Here is a 13,823-nt window from a genome sequence, read left to right as displayed (position 1 = left end):
ACCTCTCATTGGTTTTCACATCTCTCTGTGCTACAGTCTGGACCAATGATAGGTTTCTTCAGATCACTTTTCTTTCTTACATTCTCTGTCTAGCTATATTTGAATATTTGATCTTCTGTTTACCCCATCTGTCAAGTTTAATTATCAATTTTTTCTTCCTAAAAAGTTGTATTTGGTTGGTTTCCACATTACTCTGGTTATTTTTTAGGATGATAGCATTTACTCCTGCCTGTCCCGGGACGTGGGCAGTCACGGGTGTTTTATATTTCATCCAGCACTGGAACAGCTTTGAACAGTTAGATAGACTCCGGCCAGGCCATGGAGTCTAGCTAACTGCCAGAGAGGAAGGTTTCTGGGATTTGATTTTGTTTTGTTTTAGAGATAGCCAGCTGTGTCACGCAGGCCGGAGTGCAGTTGTGTAATCATAGCTCACTACAGCCTCAGATTCCTGGGCTCGAGCCATCCACCCACCTCACATGAATACAGGCACGCACCACCACGCCTGGCTAATTTTGCTATTTTTGGTAGAGTTGGGGTTGAGGGGGGTACCTCTGTGTTGCCCAGGCTGGTCTCAAACTCCTGGCCTGAAGCAATCCTCCCACATCGGCCTCCCAAAGTGTTGGGGTTACAGGCATGAGCCACCACTCCCAGCCTTTCCAGGGTTTTACTTTCTCTTGTCCCCTACGTTTTCCTGTAGCTCATGACTAGGCTTAAGTGTCTCCTATTCTTAGAAAAAAAAAAAAAAAAAAATATATATATATATATATATATATATGCTCCAAAATGCTTTTCTTTAACCCCATTTTCCTCTACAGCTATTGCCTGGTCTCTTTTCTGTTTCTCTTTTCAACCCAAATTCAGAAACCACTAATCATCTGCTTCCAGGATTGCTGTTCCCGGCACAGCCCACTGTATTGTGATTTCTAACCCACCTTCACAAGGTCACCTTAGTCGATGGAGTCAGTGGCTGGTTTTTAGTCTGTTTTTGTTGTTATTGTTGTTGTTGTTTTGAGCCGGAGTCTTGCTCGATCTCGGCTCACTGCAACCTCTGCCTCCCACATTCAAGCGATTCTCCTGCCTCAGCCTCCCAAATAACTGGGATTACAGGTGCCTGCCACCACACCCGGCTAATTTTTTGTGTTTTTAGTAGAGACAGGGTTTCACCGTGTTGGCCAGGCTGGTCTCAAACTCCTGATGTCAAGTGATCCGCCCGCCTCGGCCTCCCAGAGTGCTGGGGTTACAGGCGTGAGCCACCGTGCCCGGCCCCCCACTCCGTTCTTTCCCTTGCTTTTTTCCACTCACAGAATGTCATGGAGATGGAGGGGCCACCTCATTCTTTTTTAAACAGTATGTGGTGTTCAGTTAGCCTCACTGCTTTCAGGGCCTTCTCCTGGTTCTGCCCACGCTTCAGACCATGGTCAGAGTCGCCCTTCTAAACTGTAAGTGGATTCTGCCCCTCTGCGGGGTGTAAAACTCCCTTGGTGCCCCCCACCTGTAGGCAAAGTTCAGAAATCAAAGCTGCATTTGCTGGGGTCCAGTTGACCTCATCCCCCCAGTTTGCACCTCTCTCTACCTGTTTTGCAACCCGTGTTGTATCTTGAGCTTGAGCTGAGTTCACTGCTTTATCCTGAGCACTCACCATTTTTCAAACAGGCGTATATTTCCACATCTTTGTTGATTCTTTTTTCTCTGTTAGGAATGCCCATAGGAGTGGGCGATGTCAAAGTGTTGTTTCAAGAGTTTGTTTAATGGGCCAGGCGCAGTGGCTCACGCCTATAATCGCAGCACTTTGGGAGGCTGAGGCGGGTGGATCACCTGAGGTCAGGAGTTTGAGACCAGCCTGACCAACATGGTGACACCCCGTCTCTGCTAAAAAATGCAAATATTCGGCTGGGCACGGTGGCTCACACCTGTAATCCCAGCACTTAGGGAAGCCGAGGCAGGTGGATCACAAGGTCAAGAGATCAAGACCATCCTGGCCAGCATGGTGAAACCCCATCTCTCCTGAAGATTAAAAAAATTAGCTGAGAGTGGTGGCGCACGCCTGTAGTCCCAGCTACTTGGGAGGCTGAGGCAGGAGGATCGCTTGAACCTGGGAGGTAGAGGTTGCAGTGAGCCAAGATCGCGCCACTGCACTCCAGCCTGGCAACAGAGCGAGACTCCGTCTCAAAAAAAAAAAAAAAAAAATACAAAAATTAGCCGGGCGTGGTGGCAGGCACCTATAATCCCAGCTACTCGGGAGGCTGAGGCAGGAGAATCACTTGAACCCAGGAGGCAGAGCTTGTAGTAAGCCAAGATTGCACCATTGCACTTCAGCCTGGACGACACAGCACAACTCTGTCTCAAAAAAAAAAAAAAGTTTAGCTGTCTCCTTAAATCTTAGGGCTTGGCTGAGTTGTCACCTTTGCTGTGAAGTCTCTGAACCCTCCCTGGAGCCATGGGCACTCCTTCCTCGGCACTCCTGGACCCCCTGTAATGGCACCGAACATTGTTACGTATCTGTCTTCCCTTAGAGTTGGTGCTATGTGGCAGAATCACTTGTGGAACTCCTTAAACACACACTCCCAGCCTTTACCCCCATAAATGTGTTCTGTAGGTCTGGGTCTGAGTCCCAAAGAGCTTCTGATCCATTGCCTGGGTGAAGCATCAGTGCATAGATGGGCTCCTCTATCAGGAAGGGAAGCCTGATTCATCTGCCTTTCTCTAGTACCTGGAATCTCCCCAAGGTGAGGTAGGAAAACAGCATCAAAGAATATGCTTAGGCTAGAAAGGAAAATAGGGTTCAGATTGAAGCAGGTGATGACTGATAGGCTGAAACTTTGGTTCTCAGGCCTGTTGGGAATGGGTTAAAGTTCACTGCTTTTGGGGGAGAGGTAACAATTAAGTGGTGTTTCAAGATTAATCCAACTGGAGAATCCGGCAGAAGTGTAGAGAAGAGGGAGAAGGTGAGGAGGACAGCAGGTGGCAGCTGTAGTTGGAACGTGTATCCCAAAGCTCACGTGTTGGAAACTTAATCCCCAGCATGGCCATGTTGAGCGGCGGGGACAGGAAGAGGTGATGAACATTTTCACGTTGTTATTGCAGGAGCGAGTTCACTGTAAAAGCCAGTTTGGCCCTTTCTTGTGCTCTCTCTCCAGTGACGCCTTCCGTTATGTGAGGGTACAGCAGGACCCATAGCAGGAAGGCCTTCAGCAGATGTGGCCCTGGATCTTGGATTTCCCAACCTCCCAAACCACAAGCCAAATACGTTTGTTTCTTGTACAGCAGCACAAAACAGATGAAGACAATGGCTGTGGCAATAACGTAGGCGTGTGCCAAAATGGTCCTGAACTTGGATGTGCGACCAGAGGGGAAGTGGGTACAACTGACGTTGTGAAGGAAGAGTCTGCAGGGCTCGGCGGCTGGGCGCCTGTGAGTGGCAGGGAGGGGAGACGTCGGAGACATCTCCATGGCTCATTTGTGTGACGAGGCTGCAAGCCCCTGTGTCTAGGGATGGGCGCTGATTAACGTAATGTGGCTCTGGCGTTTGGCAAGACCGGCCCTTTCAGGGGAATGGCGGAAAGACCTGGTTACTTGAGCTGCTCTGTACACCCGAGTGTGGCCATTTGCTCCCATCCCAGTGGTGGGACGGGGAAAGGAGGGCTTTGTGTGCGACACCATCTAGGTCATTCCAGGGCCTCTGGGAGTGTACGGAGAAGATGAAGGAAGGGAGCTGCTGGCTTTCTCTCCTGGCTCCATAGCCCACCAGCTCTCCTAGGACCATTGATTGTGTCTTTTTTTTTTTTTTACTATTTGGAGTAGTGGCAAATTTATGTATATGCATATCATGGTTTCCTAGCCTTGCTCTTAACTGCCATTTGATGTGTACCAACTGAGCAGAAATGTGTTTCTTTTTTCATGTTTTACAGAGTTGTCTGTAAGGTTTCTCAGAGGTTTTCATGGTAATGCTTGAGGTCTTAAATGACAGGGTTCCCCTGAAGGTGTTCAATGCAGATTGCACTTTCTCCACAAATGGCCATGTTTCCATTAATCAGCAAGAGGCTTATTCCTATGAGTCTTCTTTGCTCTTCTAGAAGGTTCTGTTGAACTGTCTGAACACGCCATTCAGGGGCTGGGCTGGATTTCCTGCTAAAAGGGTCAGAGGACCAGGCGTGGTGGCTCACGCCTGTATGAGGCCAAGGCAGGTGGATCACTTGAGCTCAGGAGTTCAAAACCAACCTGGGTAACATGACGAAACCCTGTCTCTACAAAAAAATAAGCTGGCTGTGGTCATGCATGCCTGTAGTCCCAGCTACCCAGGAGGCTGAGGTGGGAAGACTGCTTGAGCCCATGAGGTCAAGGCTGCAGTGTGTTGTGATTTTACCACTGCACTCCAGCCTGGTTGGCAGAGTGAGACTTTATCTCAAAAAAAAGGTAGCTGAGGTTGGGGAACGGTCAGAGGACTATATGAAATTAAGCGGCTTACAGGGGACAGTTTCAGTGTCTTTGCTCCTGGAAGTAAAGATGTGAATTCCTCACAGTATTAACCTGGGGTACTCTACTTATTCTGAAAACATTGCAATAGCATGAGGTTTCTGTAGAGTCTTCAGTTTCAGAGATGTCAGCCAGGCTCCCAGTGGTAACACATTAGCTCTTGTCACCTCCTCTCAAGTCTGAACTGTCACAGAGCTGGAGACGCAACCACAGTTTATGGCGTCTGAGACAGAAGCCAGGGAGAGCCTGAGTGTGAAAGAGCTTGGAAGTGCAGAGGAAGATGCCGCATTATTCTGTCATATTTCCAGCAGCAAAGTCATCTTGAATATACCCATCTTTCCTTCAGATTATTCCGGCTGGGCATGGTGACTTGTGCCTGTAATCCCAGCTACTCAGGAGGCCAAGGCAGGAGGATCATTGGAGCCCAGGAGTTCAATGCCAGCCTGGACAACATGGCAAGACTATCTCTGAAAAAAATTTTTTTTAAAATTATTCTTGTGTCTTCAGAATGGTTAATATAAAAGAGAAGTGGCAGTCAGCATCCTCAAACCGGTTGACTTAGCGTTTCCCAATCCCCTTTACCCTAATGGTTGAGTCTGAGGGTGGAGATGCATCTAAGCCATGGTTTTGAGGGATGGAGGCGTTTTCCAGTCTAGGCTCACTGACCATCGTCATTCGTGTTTGGTGTCTCTAGGAGTGAGCTGTTGCCGCAGAACGGGCTGCTGGCTCCTGCCCTGCTTCCTGTGATCGAGCCAGCCCTGATGACTCTGTGGAGATGCCTGTAACCCACCAGAAATCAGACGCATCTGACATGAACTCGGACACGTCCCCCAACTGCAGGCTCCGAGCCTTCAGCAGAGGCGGCAGCCTGGAGAGTCGAAGCAGCAGCTCTCGCTCCAGAAGCTTCACTTTGGTGAGTGACAGTTTTTTTTTCATGCTTTCTTGCGCCTCGGTTGGTGGATTTTGCCTCAGTCCCTCTCCCTTGAGGGAATATCTTACCAGATCTTTTTGGGTCAATAGCTTGATGTTTGGGAATACTTCTTTGTGAAATGGTTATTTTTAATCATCTTAAATTTTGCACAAATACAGAGCATTACCAGTAGTCATGGGGCAAATCCCTCGCTATGGCCAGTAACTCATGGCTGCTTAGACCTAGGCAGGACCAGGCCCCGGGCAGAAACCAGCCCAGGCAGGAGTGCTGCTCAAGAGCTCACAAGATAAACACAGTTCCCTCTTGGTTTGTTTGAGACAGAGTCTCGCTCTGTTGTCCAGTGGCACGATCTTGGCTCACTGCAACCTCTGCTTCACCCAGTTCAAGCAATTCTCCTGCCTCAGCCTCCCGAGTAGCTGGGATTACAGGCACGTGCCACCACACCTGGCTAATTTTTTTTTTTTTTTTGTATGTTTAGTAGAGGCAGGGTTTTGCCATGTTGGCCAGGCTGATCTTGAACTCCTGACCTCAGGTGATCTGCCCGCCTTGGCTTCTCAAAGTGCTGGGATTACAGGCGTGAGCCACCACGCCCCGCCCGCTCAAGCAGATGTTTCACTTCTGTGCAAGTAAAGATGCTTTTGTATCCTTCTCAGAATCCAGACCCTTGCATAGCTTTGGGAACTTTACAAAAAGAGTTTGTAAAGTTGAGAGGATCTCGTACTTTCCCTGGTGAGGACATTCATCTTTCAGGAGAGGAGAGACCATGACACTCACTCCTAGAGGGAGGAACACAGGAGAGAATCGACCCCCCGGGCCTCACTAGGAACCACTGGGGACGCCTCTGGGGTCCTCTCCTCCAGTGGGAGCACCAGTTTCCCTCAGATACACTGTGCCATAAAATTAGCCCCAGTTATGCTGAAGCTAGATATACTTGGTATGGGGTAGTTACTAGTAATGACGGAATTTTCTAGACCCCCACTTACATATTTTCTTTTTTAAAACCATTATGGTCATATGCGATAAATATTATTTGATTGGCCAGGCACGGTGGCTCACGCCTGTAATCCCAGCACTTTGGGAGGCCAAGGCGGGTGGATCACCTGAGGTCAGGAGTTGGAGACCAGCCCAGCCAACATGGCAAAACCCCATCTCTACTAAAAATACAGAAATTAGCTGGGCATGGTGGTGCGTGCCTGTAATCCCAGCTACTCAGGAGGCTGAGGCAGGAGAATCAGTTGAACCAGGAAGTGGAGGTTGTAGTGAGCTGAGATCGCACCATCGGACTCCGGCTTGAGTGACAGAACAAGACTCCGTCTCAAAGAAATGCCCAGCACCAGAGCAGCGCTGGTGTCGGCTTCTCCTTCCCTGGTGTCCTGTTAGTGTCCATGGGAGGCGCCATTCCCCTTCATCCTGCCACCCCATCCTGTTTGGATCCATGCTCCTCCTTCCGCCTCCTTCTCTTCTTTGTAGAGGTTCTTTGATCGCTAAAGGTGAGGTGTTAAAAGGGAACATTCCTCCTCTGTATTGCATACATTTCTTAATTCTGTCAGTTTTATGGGCATGAGTTTGGTTTTAAATTAAAGGATTCCTGTTCTACCCAGTTCTTTCCTATCCGTTAAATCATCCAGTAGCACTCCTGTGGTATATGTGATGTTCTGTTCCCCGCCGTGCTCTGTCTGTTCCCTGCTGTGCCTGTCCCTGTATATCATAGGGTAGAATAATGGAAACAGCATTGTAAAGCCCACTCATAATGAAGTTACGTCTGCATGGTGTGTGTTTGGGATCACACAGTTCTGCCGTATTCTGCCTTAGACCTGTTCTCCTCCGGATGTTGGAGGAATGTTCTGGTCGTGTTTCCTTGCCTTCCCCTCAGGCCTGTTAACTGTTTTCAGGCATTTTCCTCCAGGGACAGTTATTGAGCTGGAGAATTTGAGCTGGAGAAATAAGAAATTTGTCATTTCACAGTTGTGCACTTTCCTTTAGAACTAGCAAAATGAGAGAATATGGCATTTAACTTTAAATGACAACTAAAGTGGATTTTTGTTTTTGTTTAAGACAAGGTCTTGCTCTGTTACCCAGGTGGGAGTGCAGTGGCACGATCATAGCTCACTGTGGCCGTGACCTCCTAGGCTCAAGTGAGCCTCCTGCCTCAGCCTCCCAAGTAGCTGGGATAACGGGTGCGGCAGCACCGCACCTGGCTAATTTTTAAAATTTTTTTGTAGAGATGAGGTCTTGCTATGTTGAACAGGCTCTTTTAGAATTCCTGACCTCAAGCAGTCCTCCTGCCTCAGCCTTCCCAAGTGCTGGGATTATAGGCATGAGCCACCACGCCCAGCCTACTAAAAGTTTTTTTTTCAACCTCTGCCTCCCCGGTTCAAGCGATTCTCCCGCCTCAGCCACCAAGTAGCTGGGATTACAGGCATGTGCCACCATCCCCAACTAATTTTTGTGTTTTTCCTACTAAAGTTTTTTAAACAGTCACATGACACTTTTCACAGAGCCGCACTTAGCAGCCAGTCCCTATCACAGCATCACAGCGTCTTTAAATGTCATACTCCACTTTTTTGGAAGTGTAAATTCTAAGAGGAGCTATAAGTTTTATTCTAACTCATCGGGTCTTTTTTTCTAATGTGACTTTTCTCTTTAAAACAAAAATCAACCATAGCGGTTTCTTAATTAAGCGGTGTCCTTTAATTTCCAAGGTCATGAAAGATTAGTCAGTCAACAGCGTTTTTAGGCCTCTAGGCTGTACGACATGTAAATGCACCTCTTAAAGGGCTCTTTAAGTAAAACATAACCTAGTTAGTCCGTGGGTTTCTTAAGAAAGAAAGAAAGAAAACCTCGTTCTCATTTATAGAGGTTTTTTTTTTTTTAAGCAAACGTTATTCTTAAAAGAAGATAAAAGATGAACGCCTGATTTGAATTGAGAGTACCCTGAAGTTTTCAGTGCTAGTTGGAGTGTCACCTGGTATATAACAGATCTTTGCTTATTAGAAACTTTTCTCCTGAGACAGTGCAAGTTAAAAATTTAAAACGCATCCAGGTTTGGTGATGTACAACTGTAGTCCTAGCTACTTGGGAGGCCTGAGGCAGGAGGATCTCTTCAGCCCAGGAGTTGAAGGCCAGCCTGGGCAACATAGCAAGACCCCTATTTCTACACAAAACAAAGAAATTCTAGAAGATGATCTCGAATATTTTTTAGAGTTAAAATAGCCACTTAAATAGGATTGTGGAGGCTATCCGTATGCCACAGTTACGACCGAGGCTGCTGTAAGAGGGCAGTGAACATGAAGTCCTCATTTCTCAAGAGGCTGGTTGTGTGCGTGCATTTTTTTGGTGAAGAATCCTGCCTGTGAACTTTTGTTAATGAAAGGTATAGGTAGAACTAGAATTAGTTGTCCAAATCCTACAATATGTGGCTACGAATGTGTCCCTTGAATTCTGTCTTTTCCTTTGAAACGTAAGAGGGTGTCTTTGATGTGTGTGCAAGGCGGTGCTTCCTAACAACGTCGGGAGCATGCTTGTGGAGATTCCTACCTGGAGAGGTGATGCAGGCACAAAATAAAAGGCCTGAGAAGGGCTGGAGACGTCCGTATGTGGCAGCTCTCCTCTCCATGGCTCCTGTAGGCGGCCCTGGGTGTTTGGTTACCAGCGTCACCCTCTAAGGCCAGTGTCTCCAGGGCTCACCTCATCTCACAAAACCCCCTGGGTGCACGGCGAGGGCACGGTGCTGCCTCACACCAGTGTTCCCAGGCTCTCGCTCTGAATGAGGTCCTGAAGTCGGGTCTGCCTTCACACAATCCCGAAGCTTCCTCTAGAAGAAAATAGGATTTGGCTGCTCGGAAAGGGCGGAGAGCTCTCCATTGGCACCATTCCCAAGGAGCGGAGCTCCAACACCATGGTTGCTTTTGTGAGGGTGGCTGGGGATCCCAAGTCTGCCTCTTACTCGTTTTTACCTCTGGCTTGGGCAAAAACAATGATCCAAATTTATGAGCGAGTTTTTAGGATTTAATATTTGATGAACTGTCTTGAATCCCCCTCTCCCTACACCCACAAGTGCTGTGGCGCTGAAGTCACACAGCAGTCTGTGACCAGGCATCTGCCGGCAGCTTCTGAGCCACCCTGTTCCTCCACAGCACTTGACACCTTTGGCCCCACAAATGGCTCATGGGCTAAGAAGGCGCGGCAAACACTAGGGGACTTCCCAGATGGCCGGGCTGGAGCAAAGTCTGAGGAGTGCACTAGAAATCCAGTGTGCTGTTTGCTCTGTGACTTCAGGAGGGGACACTAAACCAGAGGAGCACAGGAGGGAGAAGCCGCCCGGTCAGCGATAATCCCGCCCTTTCATCCTGCCGTCTCACCCAGCTGGAATCCAAATGATCCTGGTCAAACAACTGCTTTAAAACATAACTCAGTAGCTTTTCTAAAAGGCCAATTCAGTCAACGTGTCATAAATGCCTGCTGCATATAAGAACTGAGAGGTGATGGGATAAGACTCAGTTCGCCCCCTTTCAGGAACTCACAATATAGTGGCGAGGCAGCCATGGAGGACCCAAGCTCATGAGGCTCTCAGAGCGCCTCAACTGCCGCACACTTGGGGTGTATCTGTCTCAGTCAAGATCTCTCTATGAGAGAGAGGAGAGCAAGATCTGTATTACCAGTTTAAAGACATGTAAGGTGGCCCAGGAGCCCAGCTGTCACCTTTTGAAGCCATTATTCTTTGGTTTTATAGTCAGAGCTGGACATGCATCTCATTCTTCATGGATTTGTGTCTCTTTCCTGCCAGAAGTACAGGTTTAAGTGAGCCATCTTGAAACATGACAACAGGGTCTAGCTAGAAATAACCATAATTGGCCAGGTGTGGTGGCTCACGCCTGTCATCCCAGCACTTTGGGAGGCTAAGGTGGGTGGATCACCTGAGGTCAGGATTTGGAGACCAGCCTGGCCAACTTGGTAAAACCCTGTCTCTACGAAAAATACAAAAATTAGCCAGGCATGGTGACGCGTGCCTATAATCCCAGCTGCTCCAGAGGCTGAGGCAGGAAAATCACTTGAACCCGGGAGGCGGAAGTTGCAGTGAGCCAAGATCGCACCACTGTACACCAGCCTGGGCGACAGAGGGAGACTCCATCTAAAAAAAAAAACAAAAAAACAAAAAAAAACCCACACACAATAAAACCTTTGTCCCAAAACCGTGGGACGCTCCACCTGCACTTCCAGTCTCTCTTCCGAGGTTGCCGAAGCGGGCGCAGCACTCAAAGCCGCGCAGGAGGCAGCTGCCTGCATTTTCTTCTCTCTGTCCCTATTCTGTTTCACCTCCGAGGGGGTCTCTCATCAGGCTGGATTATTAAATCAATAAAGTATTGCTCGAGTGTCAGAGCCAACTGTAGGGTTTATAAGAAGACATCAGATCACAGTCTGCCCAATACCCTAGTACCAGCTAGCCCAGACTGCTGACCGAGGACATGGGGGGTTCAGAGACGCCTGGCTCATCTCCAGACATTTTCTTAGCCATCAGCAGCTTTTTTATCGTTTTTTTTTTTTTTGGTCTAGACTCGAGATGAGTTCTGCTGCTTCACTTTTTTTAATCCCTCACAAAGCGTCGCCACAATTGTCTTAGTCTGCAGTTAAACCAAATTTTTCTTTTTTTCTTTTTAGATGGAGTTTCGCTCTTGTTGCCTAGGCTGGAGTGCAGTGGTGCTCACTGCAACCTCCGCCTCCCAGGTTCAAAGCAGTTCTCCTGCCTCAGCCTCCCGAGTAGCTGAGATTACAGGCATGCACCACCATGCCCGGCTAATTTTGTATTTTTAGTAGAGACGGGGTTTCTCCATGTTGAGGCTGGTCTCAAACTCCTGACCTCAGGTGATCCACCTGCCTCGGCCTCCCAGAGTGCTGGGATTACAGGCGTGAGCCCTGCGCCCGGCAATTTTTTCTTCCCCTAGGACAGAGTCTTGCTTTGTTACCCAGAGCTAGAGTGCAATGGTACAATCTCAGCTCAGTGCAACCTCTGCCTCCTGGGTTCCAGCAGTTATCCTGCCCCAGACTCCGGAGTAGCTGGGATCACAGGTGCATGCCATCATGCCTGGCTAATATTTTTGTATTTTTAGTAGAAACGGGGTTTCGCCATGTTGGCCAGGCTGGTCTCAAACTCTTGGCCTCAAGTAATTTGGCCTCTCAAAGTGCTGGGATTACAGGCATGCGCCACCACGCCCGGCCAATTCAGCTGTTTTTTAGGTAGAAATTACTTCAGTACACGTATTTTAAGCCTTCTCAGCATTTTTGTTCAACCAACCAAAGATTTTATTCTACCGTTTCTCTAAAAACAAAACTCCTGTCCCAAATCTGAGCTGGCATAGGAATAGCTAGGATTGTTGACTTTTGGACCTGTTGCTAGCAGTTTTTTTAAAAGTTATCATCTAGCTTTTTATTGGGCTGCTGCCCTCAGAGGTTGAATGGAGCTTGGATAGACCTTTTTTCTGTTATCTCTGTGCAGGAGTCAACAGAGATCAGCTAGACTGGGACTTTGTTCTCTTCGTGGGGGCTTGTTCTGGTGCATTATAATTACCTTAGTATGTTCCGCATTTTGAATTTTCTGGTTTGAATGTGCTAGAAATTATCTCTTCAAAATCATAACATACATATTAGGGTAAAAATACATTGTTCACATTCTCGAAGCAAAGCAATATTTCCTTCAGAGACTTGTCATTTCTTGAAGTCAGCATGGTAGGATAGAATATGTGAGGAATGGGCCGGGCGCGGTGGCTCACGCCTATTAATCCCAGCACTTTGGGAGGCCGAGGCAGGCAGATCACAAGTTCAGGAGTTCAAGACCAGCCTGGCCAATGTGGTGAAACGCCATCTCTACTAAAAAAAGTTAGCCGGGAATGTTGGCAGGCGCCTATAGTCTCAGCTACTCAGGAAGCTGAGGCAGGAGAATCGCTTGAACCCGGGAAGTGGAGGTTGGAGTGAGCCAAGATTGCACCACTGCGCTCCAGCCTGGGCAACAGAGTGAGACTCCGTCTCAAAAAAAAAATGTGAGGGATGATTTTCTAGCCTGTTCTTTTAACATCTGAAGATTTGTAGCCTTAAAGAACTGCCATTTACTCCACAGCCCAGACCAGTACATTAAAAACATTGTTTGGGCCAAGCATGGTGGCTCATGCCTGTAATCCCAGTACTCTGGGAGGCTGAGGCGGGCGGACCATCTGAGGTCAGGAGCTTGAAACCAGCTTGGCCAACACGGTGAAACCCCATCTCTGCTAAAAATACCAAAAAAATAAAAAATAAAAAAAAACGCCGAGTGTGGTGGTGCAACCTGTAATCCCAGCGACTTGGGAGGCTGAGGTAGGAGAATCGCATGAACCAGGAGGCGGAGGTTGCAGTGAGCCAAGATCACACCACTGCACTCCAACCTGGGCTACATAGTGAGACTATGTCTCAAAAAAAAAAAATTTTTTTTTTTTGAGAAGGGAATTTTCTTTTCTGCTCTCAGCCTTCTTCTACCTTTCCAACTAATAGGGACAAACTTAGGCTTTCTCCAACTCACTCTTGCCCAAGAAAGCGGCTATTTTTGCTTTTCCTCATTTCCTATCTATGTAGTTCTTAGGGACCTGAGTCATTAGGAAACGCCTCTTCCAGCAGCACCCAGTCCTGCCGGAGCCTTCACTGCGGGCTGCAGCTCTCTGCCACCTCCGCAGACCACCAGGCGATGCCTTGTGCTTTGGGATTTTTTACTATAACAGCTTTATCGGGATACAAGTCACATAGCATACAGTTCACCCATTTAAAGTATATATTCAATGGCATATAGTGTATTAACATCAGCACAGTCAATTTTAGAATGTTTTCACCTCCTGAAAAGAAATCCTCACCCATTTGCAGTCACCGCCCATCCCTGCCCCGGCACTCGCGGCTGTGACCTGCTCCCCCAGGCCATCTCTTTCTTCCAGGCATCTCCCTGCCAAGGGCCACGAGCCTCTTTTCTGACCCTGAGGCCCTGATCCCTTCCCCACCAGCTCGGTCTGCTTCTGCCTCTCCTCTCCTCCCCTCCCAGGGAAGGCAGATCCGGGTTCACCGTGGAGGGAGCTTTGTGTCCCCCAGGATTAGGCAGCAGACGGAGCCCACAGCATGGCTGGCTCTGCCTCAGGACTCAGGGCACCAGGCCAGGCTGACCACAGAGAAGGTGCTTGGGATACACGCCAGGTGCCCAGCCCTCACTCCAGCCCTCACCCTAGAGGGGCTCGGGTAGGTTGAGGATGTGAGAATCTCAGCCTCCCAGGACCTGGGAAGCTGCTCACCAACTGGCTCGGTGAAAATGGATTTTTGGGCCGGGCGCGGTGGCTCACACCTGTAATCCCAGCACTTTGGGAGGGCAAGGTGGGTGGATCACAAGGTCAGGAGTTCGAGACCAGCCTGGCCA

The 13,823-nt window shown here is 48.5% G+C and overlaps 1 protein-coding gene across 1 annotated transcript in view; it reads left to right on the top strand.

Moving 5' to 3' along the window:
- Positions 1-13,823, top strand: part of PROSER2 (proline and serine rich 2) — a 47,809-nt gene that overhangs the window by 23,370 nt on the left and 10,616 nt on the right. The window contains exon 2 of the mRNA XM_023223256.2: positions 5,168-5,386. Coding sequence (XP_023079024.2) covers positions 5,249-5,386 — 138 coding nt within the window. The 5' untranslated portion in view covers positions 5,168-5,248. The remainder of the gene's footprint in view (positions 1-5,167; positions 5,387-13,823) is intronic.

The sequence above is a fragment of the Piliocolobus tephrosceles genome, chromosome 9 (assembly GCF_002776525.5).
Source record: "Piliocolobus tephrosceles isolate RC106 chromosome 9, ASM277652v3, whole genome shotgun sequence".
In the NCBI taxonomy this organism is placed as follows: Eukaryota; Metazoa; Chordata; class Mammalia; order Primates; family Cercopithecidae; genus Piliocolobus; species Piliocolobus tephrosceles.
The sequence above is the reverse complement of the archived record's forward strand: the minus strand, read 5'-3'. Positions and strand labels throughout refer to the sequence as shown.